This window comes from Taudactylus pleione, unplaced genomic scaffold (assembly GCF_031769625.1).
Source record: "Taudactylus pleione unplaced genomic scaffold, aTauple2 ptg000129l, whole genome shotgun sequence".
Classification (NCBI taxonomy): Eukaryota; Metazoa; Chordata; class Amphibia; order Anura; family Myobatrachidae; genus Taudactylus; species Taudactylus pleione.
In genome coordinates this window covers 10,802,609-10,815,071 of record NW_028284531.1, presented here as the reverse complement: position 1 = coordinate 10,815,071, position 12,463 = coordinate 10,802,609, and the positions used below count along the sequence as shown (strand labels likewise).

Here is a 12,463-nt window from a genome sequence, read left to right as displayed (position 1 = left end):
TAAATGAATTGATAAAATCTTACTGCACACAGCTACAGTACAGACATTCCTCACATAACGACGAGTTCCGTTCCTACGACTCGGTCGTTAAACGAATCGGTCGTTAAGCGAGGACATGAAGCAGCAGGACCCAGGCTTAGGGTGACACATGCCTCTGTGTACCCCATCTCCCCCGAGAACGGGCCGCATCCCCATCCGTTCTTTCCCTCATGGCAGGCAATGTCTCCTGTGTGTCCCGCGCCACAGCCACGGCATCCTCTCAGACAGAGTTGTCTTTTATATTTTTTTGTTATCAGTGCAAGCCTCAGTTAGCTGGTCAGAGCGCCGGTCGTAAGTCCGAATGGTCGCTAAACAGGTAGGTCGTTAAGTGAGGAATGTCTGTACACACAAAGGGCCCTATTTACTACAATCCGCAATGGGAATGCAGATTGTAGTGTGATATTACCGACTGAATTTGCATTGCGAATTCAGGCAATATCACAGGGATTTACTAAAAACCCCTTGCGATAAAGCTCTGTCCCTGCGAATCCCCTCCACAGCCTTATCACGGTATTTTAAAAAAAAATACCGTGACAAGTGCCCGCGCATGCGCTGACCGGCCGCCGCTGCTACCCCCCGTCGCTAAGCCCCACCCCCTGGTGCTAAGACCCCCCCTCCCTTAATTGCACTTACCTGCATGATCCGGGCTCCGGTGATGTCCTCCATGACTCCGGTCAGCTGACATGCCATACTGCACTGGAACCCAGTCACCTGATGACCGGGCCGCAGTGCAGTATGGGAAACCAGCTGACCAGAGGGAGGACATCACCGGGGCCCCGAACTCCGGTCCCTGGACTCAGGTAAGTTAATTTTTTTCTAACTACTGTTTTTTATCTTTTTTGCGGTGTATGAGCGTGTGGTCTGTTTAGGCCACACAGCTGATCACTGGGGCCGACTCCGGGCTCTGCTCTGCATGTTAGAGCGGAGCAGGAGTCCGGTAACCGGGGGAGACCCTGGATAACGCAACGTACAGATGGCGTTATTATCACAGGGCTTTCCCCGGTATTTCTTCACAATTTATTTTTAGTAACTTGCACACAGATCGCATTTCCCATTACAACTATGGGAAATGCGATCTGATTAGTAAAAATAAGTGATACTTAGGGTTGGAGTAGAATTTTATGAATTCTACTCCAATTGCCCTGTAGTAACTTTAGGTGAAACTAAAATAATGTGAAAAGGGTGAGAAAACACCCCTTTTTCACTTTATTTCAGTAAAAATAATGATAATAAATAGAGCCCAAAGTCTTGTCACTGACAGCTATAGTGCAATGCAACACAAGGATGTAGATACTGAAATATGCTCTGTTCTTGCAGTAAATAGAAGCTACAAAATGAGACACGGGTCTGCAATGAAGCTCAGGCCTCAAACGCAAATGAGATACAGCCATTTACTAATTTGCAAAGCAATCAGAAGAAATGATTCTGCTGTAACGGATGCTTCTCGTTGGCCCCAATCCTGTTTTAGATTAGTAAGAAGAGTAAGTAGGCCATATTTTCCCTGACAGATAGCATTACTAGGCTTGTATTTATGTTGCAGATTCACAGCTGTTACATGACATGTTGGAAGAAACAAGAGTGAAATACAACACACAAATGGCAAAGAATATCACAGACCACAATGTTTTCCCAATAGGAGATCGTCAGATGATTTAATTTAGCTTATGCTCCATGGGGTCACCATGCTAATGGTGGAGAGTATCTACTCACTCACTAATACCCCTTTTACACCAGAGCAAAAACCTGGGTTTTTGCTGGGTCTACCCGGGTCGCAGCTCAGTGTAAAAGGGTCTCTGAAAAATAACCTGGGTCAAGTGACCCTGCAATCCAACCCAGGTAGCTACCAGGGTTGGACCCAGGATGGACCCAGGTAATGGTGCAGTGTAAACGGTGCAACACAGGTTATCTGACCTGGATCATGCCTAAAATGAGAGGATTGGTGGTTGTGGAGCATTCACCTCCCACTTTTTATGACCTCACAGGTTTAGCAGGGCAGACCTGAATTCAGTGTGAACAGGGCTTACCTGGGAGTAACCCAGATCAAAGGTGCAGTGTAAATGGGTCTGACCAGGGTTGGAACCATGTCCAAAAACCCAGGTCGGACCTGGGTTTTTGGTGGAAAAGAGGTATAAGGCTGGCTACACACAGGGAGATCCTGCATGTACAATGTTTAATGCTGGTCACTTATGGAACTAATGCAAAGTTTTCTCTATCGGATGAGATTTGTTTTTTATGCTTAGATGTTCCGCTGACTGTTTCTAATGTTCTCTTGTTGTTAGGTAACCATGATAGGAGGGACCTGGAGTTGTACTCCCTGGATGGCACGGCATGATGACGTCACCGGGACCGTGCCGCGAGTAACAGTGAGCAGTCGGATGGCAGCATGCGTCCAGGTGAGTATACAGGGGAGATTGATGACCTAATTAATGTACTTACAAATGTCGTACTTTGTCATATGTACTTTATCCCTGTAAGTGAGCAGAGTAGATTCCGTGTGGGGTAGGATAGATCCGCCCACACAGAGGAGAAAAGGATTCTGGAAGATGTGTGATTGCTGCCTTGTGGAGAGAGCTCAGGCGTGGGCTGATGAGAAGGCAGACCAGTCAGGCTGCCATTGGAGACAGTCCAAGTGGGACTGTGGCCCCCCCAGCTAAAGCATTAACCCTGAGCGCTAATCAGCCCAGGCCGGGGGGAGCTGGCCCCCCCCCCTCAATAAAGGGGTCCCCCTCTCCAGGGCACCCCAGGCCTAGGCTGATAGCCTGGGGCTATCCCCGGCAACCCTGGGGTGGTGGGTGCCGGGTTAATAGTGTAATATGGTGTAAAAAATAGAAGTATAATATTGTCTTTTGGAGTAGAACTACAGGTCCCAGCAAACCTCCCCTGCATGCTGGTACTTGGAGAACCACAAGTACCAGCAAGCGGGGTATTAATGGCCCGCTGGTACTTATAGTACCCCTGTAAAATAAATATATTTAAAAAAAAAAAACACACCGTTTGTTTTATTATTTTATTTCACCTGTGGGGCGGCAGCCTTTAAGCTCTTTTTTATGGCTGCCGCCTGCCCCAGGACTTCCACGGCGACTTCACCTGGAGGGCACTGCCCATCCAGGACTTTCCCAGCGTCTTCTCTCCTCAGCAGCTTGTCACTGCTGCCACCCGGCCAACGGACTGGCCTGACGGCGCCTCACGCTTGCTTTATATAAGCCAGCCTAGGGGGCGGGGCGATAACGCAGTAAGCCGTGATTGGCTCACGGTGGGCATCTTTGAATTTCAAAAATGGCGCTGAGGCGCCATATTTTTAAATGGGCACGCACAGTTCTCACTATTGAAGTCAATGGTGAGAACCGTTCATTGGCTGAGAGGTGGAAGGCTCGCCTCTCTCAGCCAAAGAGCGCTCAGCGACGGGATTTCCAGAGTGAAATCCCGCTGCTAAGCTCTCATTTGCGTAGTACTGTCCTTGTAGGACAGTACTAATGTCCGTGGGTCCGTGCTGTTCGTTTTTTTTGTTTTGCCAAGCCCGGGGATTGTCTACTTTGGACTGAAGAGGACCGATCCATGCATAGGGGAAGGTGAGTATGGTTTTATTTATTTTTTTCCCTATGGATTATCTACATAGAGAAGGGGACCAATGGCTACAGTGATACATAGGAGAGTGTGTACATGTGTGAGTGCATGTATGTTTAATAAACTTTTACTTTCTACGGTGTGTGTGTCCTGTGTTTATTTTAATATTTATTTTGTTGTAGAACTACAGGTACCAGCGGGCCCGTATTGCCCCGCATGCTGGTACTTGTGGTTCTCCAAGTACCAGCATGCAGGAGAGGGGAGGCTTGCTGGGAACTGTAGTTCCACAGCAAAAGACAATATTTAACATCTATTTTTTACACCACATTACACAATTAACTCAGCACTCACCGGCCAGGGAATCGGTATCAAATACCGCCGGCAGCGCCTGGCCAACAAAAGCAGAGTTCCCGGCAGCGGAAGCCCGACAGCGCTGGAAATCCCGATTGTCGCTAAGGTAAGTATAAGCTAACCTACCTAACCCCCTAACCCTCCTTAGGGGTGTCTAACCCTAGCCTCCCCCCCAAGTGCCTAACCCTAATCTTCCCTCTAAGTGCCTAACCCTAACCCCCCCTTCCCCGCTGCCTACACCTAAGTCCCCCGGGGGGGTGCCTAACCCTAAGTTCCCCCCGGGGGAGCCTCGCGGCGCCCGGCGTCAGGGAAATGTCAGGCGTCTCCATCTAGACGCCCGGCATTTCACCCTCGCCGGGATATGACAGTCGGGAAGCCGGCTGTCGGTATTAAGGCAGCCAGTTTCCCGATTGTATACCCCGGCCAGGGGTGCCTGGGATAGCCCTGGGCTATCAGCCTAGGGTGCCCTGAAGAAGGGGACCCCTTTATTGGCGGGGGGTCACCAGCTCCCCAGGGATCCCCGGCCTGGGCTGACTAGCGGTCAGGTTGGATGCTTCGGCTGGGGGGCCCAGTGAAAGGGTTTACCCTGGCTGTGTCATCAGCCCCCCACTAGAAAAAGTCCGGTGCTGGTCCTGGAAAATACAGGGGGACCTTTACGCATTTTTTCCCCGTATTTCCAGAACCAAGACCGGCTCAGAGCCCAGTGCTGGTTGCGCTGAATACGGGGGACCCCTACTTCATTTGTCCCCCGTATTTTGGCAACCAGGACAAGTTCTGATTAGCCTGGTGCTGGTTGTGCATAATACGGGGGACCCCTACGCCGTTTGTCCTTTGGATTTTGCACAACCAGCACTGGGTCACTAAAAGCCCGGTGCTGGTTGCTCTTTTGGGGGGTTTCACATGTAAAATGTTTTATACCCACAGATGCAGGCTTCATGAGCCTGCATCCGCCGCTGACGCTGGCTACCTCCCCTGGGTCCTACTGCCTAATGCTCGCCCCGCCTAGGACACTAATGGCTGCACCGCCGCCTGCTTTCGTCCCCAGGTCTCAGCTGCTGCTAATGCCTGCTACCTCCCCCCGGGTCCCTGCCACAGCAAACGCCAGCTTCCTTCCCCCGGATCCCTGCCCCCACTACCACCTAAAGAGGACAGCCATCTTGGTGCACCCAAGTGAAGCCACAGTGAGTACACCTGCTGGAGGCTCCTACTGAGGCTGCACAAGGAATGGAATCTTCCTATCTCTATAAAGGCGCAATTGTGAGGTAATAGGAACAATAGCTACCTATTAAAACAAACCCCAAGGCTAAATTCTCCCCTACCCTGAGTTATGTCTTCCCAGAAATCCCCCATAGAGAACAGCAGAAAAGTGGTCCTAACTGAGAGTGGCAGAAAAAATGACAGTTGGAACTTTAGATTGTTCCCAAATCTTAATTTTTTATTTTTTCAGCTCGGTACTTCCTATAGCTTTTGAGGTGTAGCCCCTTAAACACCATGACCCCCTTCCGGAATTCTCTATGGAGATTTCAGTTTTTTTTCTATTCAGCCTTAATATAAGGGCACAACTGTGCCCTTATAATGCATATACATCAGTGCAGGGCGACTTTTGTCAGTGAAATTTTGCTGGGTGGAATGCCGAGAAATATAGTGTGGAGAGAAAACTTATATATATATAAAGTTTTCTCCCCACACTATATTTCTCGGCATTCCACCCAGCAAAATTTCCCTGACAAAAGTCGCACTGCACCAGAAGGAGGCCGCCGGCCGCCCCCCCCCCTCCCCCCCTCACCACGACTGTAGCGCAGGGCCTGATTCAGACTTAGGAATAGAGACAGATATCTCTCTCAACTGATCATATTGGTAAAACCATGCCGCACTGCAGGTGGGGCAGATTTAAAATGTGCAGAGAGATTTAGATTTGGGAGGAGTGTTTCCAAACTGACATCTAAATTGTAGATTAATAATAAAGCTGTGCAATATTTGTGAGCTACATGCAAAAGTAACCAGTTTTTACCCCACATGTAAAATGTTTTTATTTATTTACACCCCTTGCATTGCAATATGGTTTGTTCAGGTTCACAGTTGAGAGAGATCTCTCACTCTGGCCCTGATTCAGAGCCGGACGCTCTGACAGAGCGCTCGCTCTGAATCAGGGCCGGCCCTCTTACTTTTTGCACCGGCATCCTGGCCGCTCGCATAGCTGTGGGTGACCACCCACAGCTGTAGCGAGCGGCCAAAATTATGGTTGCGATGGTCAAGACCATCACGACCATCGGGCTTGCGACGAGACCCTAAGGTAGGGTCTCGTCTGCCGCAAGCCCTGGAGTGCTTTTGGCTCTATCAGAGCCAAAAGCACTCCCACTGACATCACTAGTGATGTCAGTGGGGCCGGCCCCAGACGGTAGGCGTTCCCATGGGAACGCCTCCGTCTGGGCAGCCACGCCCCCGGCTCGCCCACCAAAGTGGGCGTGCTGTCAATCACCATCGACAGCACGCCCCCTTTGGTGCGAGACCCATAACGACGGCTTGGCCGTTGTTATTCGGGTCTCGCACATGCGCACGACGGAGCCGCCTCCGTTGTGAGCATGCGCACTTGGGCACCATCGACCCGCTTGCGAGCGCTCAGCGCTCGCGAGCAGGTCTGAATCAGGCCCTCTATTCCCAAGTCTGAATCAGGCCTAAGGGGGAAGCAGGGGGCAGAACAGAGGATTAGGTAGAGAATGAGTGAAGGGGAATTGAAGAGAACATTGTCATGGTGTGGATGAGGTAACTAAAGGGAAGAAAACTGGAAGTATAAATGAAATATGAATGCGAGGGAAAGTACAGAGATATGCAGAAATGGCAGTGACAGAACAGTGTTGGTAAATGTGTATGTACAACAACAAAAATGTATTACTGAGCAGAATAAAAGTGGGGATTTAATGGGTGCAGAATTTGAATATTAAAGTAGACTATGGCCCTCATTCAGAGCCACTCGCTAGCGGCAGTACGCTCGTTCCGAGCGATGTTCGCACTTCTGCGCATGCGTACGGATTGTTATACGCATGCGCGAACCAGTCAGTGCGGCCGAAATTCATGTGCTCGCAATATAGCGAATGCCTGCTATTTTGAGTGACAGAATGAGGCGTATGTGGGTGGTAACGGGGGAAGGTGCTTGAAAATGGGGAGTGGAGATCCGAACGCAGGCGTGCTTAAAGGTCAAAACGGGCGTTTTATGGGTGTGCATAATTAATACAGCAGCGTCATTGACCACGTCACAGGGTTATTTTATAGCCAGAACTGCTCGCAAGATTGTGGTAGCAAAAACCAACCACAAGAATAGCGAGCAGTTCATACGCTGGTCGATGTACTCGATTAATCTAATAAATAGCGGACGTGACGTATGGTGCGAGCGGCCAGGGGGCGTTTTTAACAAATAAACGAGCGTATGTTTTGCACGCTCGTTCAGACTTAGAGGTGTGAATAGACTGCAATTTGCGAACGGATCATTTGAATAGCCACCCCTTGTTTTTGAATGAACGACCGCAAATAGCGAACGGCTCTGAATCAGGCCCTATGTTAGCAGATAAAGGATGTGAGGATAGACAAGAGAGCTATAACAAAGAGACAGCATTTCCAAGTGGAAAGAGGCAAACTGACATAGGCACAGATACAGTATGTATTGAGATGTACGTGAAAATCAGAAGACCAGCATTAGTAATAACAATAGAAGTGTTGAGTTCTTGCTGTGATCACACAGGGAGTCTCGGTGTAACAGTCCTGGATATGTAGACAGTAGAGGTTTGTAGTGATGAGATTTTGAACTCAAAATTTTTGATGCAAGTTTGTCCTTATATTGATTTGATTGTTGATAGTTGTAACAAGTGTTCTCCTTCTGTTATGTTACTATGACAGGACTTGAGGGAAATGACCAGGTTCTTTTACTAATAATTAAAAATTCTGTAAAAATATTCCATATAGGTTAAAAAGCACAGTTTACCATTGACAGAATATTGTACCAATCCAATGAAATAACCCCATAAACAGCTAATGATTTACCACATATCACACCCAGAAAAGATATTTCAGCTGTGAGCCACAGAAAATTAAATCATGATGTTTAACAAACAGTTTGGAATGCTAAACACTGCCAAGCCTGGAGTAAGTGTTGTAACTATATACTGTATATATATTTTTTTTTATGAAATGTAGTCACGATACGGCTCAAACTGCTGCACAACATTATTGTGCAGCATAGTCCTGTGACAGTAACTACATTTAAAATACGCTTATTACACTTATTATAAATCTGTAAATGTAAGCCCATGTACATATAACTGAGATGTAGGAAATACCCGTTTCCTGGAATAAAAAGTAGCGATTGTTTAAAAACTTCATTAGAACAAAATTCTCAGGGATCCATTGTTTTCACAATATTTCATCACATTATGGAATGATTACCATCCAAAGCATGACCAAATGCAAGATTTATGTAATTCAGCACTTCAAACACTCAGCACTTCAAACAGAAGCAATGAGCTGTGAGGATATACTGGACATGTTATATGTGAGGTAAAAGCTGTAAAGTAGAACACTTACATGTAATGTAATAGTTTTGGTGTGCGTGATTTTTATTATTACAGAGTCCATAAATGGATAATTATTTGAAGATAGGAAATAAAACCTATTATTTAAATACTTATTCAAAATATATAGAGAGCTTCTCTAATTATCACAATTTTTGAAGTGCACCTATATCTTAAACATAGTGAAGGCAGCCATTTTGTCCACCCTTGGATTCACTAGAAACCAGTGTCATGACTGAGACACAGTGGAGTCACAATGGCGTTAATATGCAAATGCAAGCCTTCCACCTTGTGCACTAGCGCATGACGGACTGTGTAAATGCTGAGATGCCCACTTTCAATGCCCATGGACAATGAAACTCCACTGGTGGATGTAAACACTCCACCATTGGCGCACCATTGTTCTATCATCATTGGCGCACCATCAACACTTACAACAGGCTGGCACAGTGTCTCCTTCTGAAAACCCTCTAAACATGGCCTCTGTGGTTGAGAATCTGCGCTTGAGTACACAGCTGCTGTCACTGACACGTCCATTACATGTCCATTAGATGGCCTTTTTGGCGTTCACTTCAGGCCATCTCCTAGGAACGCCCATAGTCTCGCACCGACAGCTCTAACGCCTGTGTTTCCATATGCAACAGCTCTGAATCAGGCCCACTGTCTCCAATCTCCACCGTATGCATGGATGATGGGTGTACTTTACAGGGTCAATTCAATTAGGGGCAAGTGGGGCGAGGGGTTATTGCAACGGCGTGGTAACGCCAGCAACAGCACCTTTTCTTGCTACCAACTCGCCCCAGACTCACAGATTTTCGTACACTGCCCTATGAGGCTGCAAACAAAACACTGTCCGGGCTACAGTAAATGGCCGCAGCTAGTTGAGTTGACCCATAAAAATGACATATCACTTTTTTGCTCTTCCCATGCTGAACATTACAAGGAAACCATATGGAACCTAAATGGTTTCTTACTTCATAATTACTGTCCTTTACTAATATACCTCAAAGCTCCATCAGTACAGTTAATTAGACATATTCTTTCATTGGCAAACTTGCACTAGAGAAATAATAGCTAATTGATTGATTATCAAATGCGTCTCAAATATCTTATTTGTGGTGTGACAACCCTGAATGGCGGACTTAGAAAGGGGCAGAGCTTACAGAGAAATGGGCAGAACACATGTGGGGTTTATTTTGGCTGGATTCTGCTTATATAAGTGTTGGCAGGCATGTAACGAGTTACTGCAGGTGGACAATGTTAGTGAATAGTTCTCACTGGTTGGTTAAAAAAAAACCCTGTCATCTACCATTTCCAGAATATTTATTATACCTGGTAGACTTTTCAAGTATTAAGATGAGTCCTCTTTGAAACATTTTTTTTACTAAAACAGGCGCAGGCAACTACAAGTCCCAGAATATCAAAAAAATCATTGAGTTGCTGCATCATGCGTGTGAACTGATAAACAATCTATGTTACATTGGAACTCTCAGTGGAACGCTTAGTTCCGATACCTTGCAGCAATGGTGCTGTGTGAATTCTCAGTTTTGTACTCATCATGTTCACGGGGTTTCCTCCAGCTGCCCACAGTTCAGAGTCATATTGGCAGGTTAAATGGGTGCTATAAATCTCTAATGAATGTATAGCACTGTGGAATATGTTAGCTCTACATTAATAAAGGATAATAAATAAAACTAATTATGACACTATGGATAATCAATATGTACCAATACTAGATCCATCGGTGGGTCCCAAAGCAACATTTTGGCTATAGCCAATCCATTAGCTCCCAAAAAGTGCAGGGTGGGGGCATCACGAGTAGATGAATCATCATAGATATACTAGTAGTTTTGTCTCTGTCCTGCTATACTTACCCTGTGCTGACGTTGCAGGGTTCTCGTCTCCTAATCTGTCCAATTTCTGTCGCTGTGGTGGGAGCTACTCCCACTGCGCATACGGCGATTGGACAGGTCATCCATGATTATTACAGTACATAGATTTTTCTATTTGAGAACACATCAGCTAAAGTGTTGTAAAACTTGACACAAATGTATTATATTGTAAAACTAAACAATTCTGAACACAAGTAAAACATTTGCCTGAATAGTGCTAATGTAAAGTGAACATGCATCTGCGGTTTTATATAAAAAAAAATCTATATATATACATATATGTGTGTGTATGTATGTATGTATGTAAGTAATATGAGAGAGACATACATGGATGGATGGATGGATGGATGGATAGATAGATAGATAGATAGATAGATAGATAGATAGATAGATAGATAGATAGATAGATAGATAGATAGAAATTTTCATTCAGACAATATCATACAAGAATTTAAATAAGTAATTTGCCAATTTTCCCCAGAAGTCACATAATTTCTATTATTCAGAACAAATGCTTATGAGTTGCGTGTCATATTCCACCTGTAGTGAGCTACCTGTGCTATACTTCTCATGTGTCATTCAGAAATTATGTACTGAGACTTGCAACATTAAATGGACAGCATCATTTTACACCACTGAAAACCGTTGCTATTATGCAATTATACAATCAAACAAAACAAAGGCAGTCCTGTAAATAAGCCATAATTCACAATTTTATAAAAGATTGTTACCATTGTTAAATCACTTCTACTAAGCTTTGTGTAATAATTACTACCATCTATCATGCAACAGGTCTGTCTGACGATGACATGGACATGTATTATTGATCACCGGTACCAGAAAAATCCTAGACAGCGAAAATAGATAGCCCACTATTGGATTCATACCCCATATTCAATATATCAGATGGTGTGGTGATCAAACATATAATAGATTATATTTGTTAGATGCTTTTACCATTTTACACATAAACAGAGCACTTGTTCTGTATTACAATTGGGTACAGGATGTAAGCAAAGTGAGCATGAAAATATACTGCTGTTAACAACTGTTCTTAGACAGATAGACTGTAGTAGTATCATGACGAAGTAGCCACCTTGGAAGCATTTACTTTGATTTAATGCGCGATGCATCATTGTGTTTACATGCACTGAGTATGTAGTGTGGCAATCAGCCCTTACCTGACTGGCTTTATGGAACTGCTTCTTTAGCCCTGCTACTGACATCCTGTCATCAGCCCGTGGGGGTCAGCTGCAACCAGCACACTGACAGCGATCGCCTGTAAATAAATACACACAGCAGAGAGGAGCAGGTTGTCAGGGAGCCTGTGCACACAGCGCGTCTATCCCACAACGTCAGGCAGCAGCCAGCAATTCCTTCCCAGCAGCGGCCGCTCCTGACAGCTAGAGCAATGACCATCGCCAGACGCCTTGCACACGGAGGAAACGCCCCCGCTGCCTGATTGGACCAGGCAATGTATGCAGATTAGGTGGGCGGAAACTGAGTGAGAGTGAGCATTGTATAGCTAGAGTTGACAGAGACACTAGCATCAATAATGGGATTGGCTGGAGGTTACACGGTGCACACTGGCCGCTATCTGTCTGTCCTAAAGAGTTGTGGGATTCTCAGCACATGTACACTGTGCTGGTAGGCGGAAAGTAAAGTAACTGATGTATAAAGAGTTTTTAAATATTTATTAATATTACTTATTTATAACACAGTAGTATACATTATGTGATTATTTTGTCCACTGTTAGCAAATAACTCTTACAGTTTCTTAAATTTTCTATAAAATTATAACTGATTACTTATCCGTACACGTATTGCACAATGCACATGTATCACAAAATGCCATAACTACTAGTGAAGAACCTTGTGGTCTCTATTATTCTTATATACTCCATTTAATGTGCTTTATTGCACACCTGAGGGAAAGGAGACGCCCTAAGTCTGGATTAGCACCCTTATTGGTTTAAAAGCATGGAGTCTGGTAATGTATATGCACATTAGTATTAGGCGCAATTCTAGGTAAGTCCTACAAGTTATGTACTGTAG

General features: G+C 45.4%; 1 protein-coding gene across 2 annotated transcripts in view; it reads right to left on the bottom strand.

Moving 5' to 3' along the window:
• The window catches only part of SH3GL3 (SH3 domain containing GRB2 like 3, endophilin A3), a 133,226-nt gene extending 121,425 nt beyond the window's left edge, over positions 1-11,801 (bottom strand). For both annotated transcript variants that reach the window (XM_088472846.1, XM_088472847.1), the window contains exon 1: positions 11,590-11,801. In XM_088472846.1, coding sequence (XP_088328972.1) covers positions 11,590-11,634 — 45 coding nt within the window. In that variant the 5' untranslated portion in view covers positions 11,635-11,801. The remainder of the gene's footprint in view (positions 1-11,589) is intronic.
• Between the last annotated feature and the right edge of the window lie 662 nt (positions 11,802-12,463).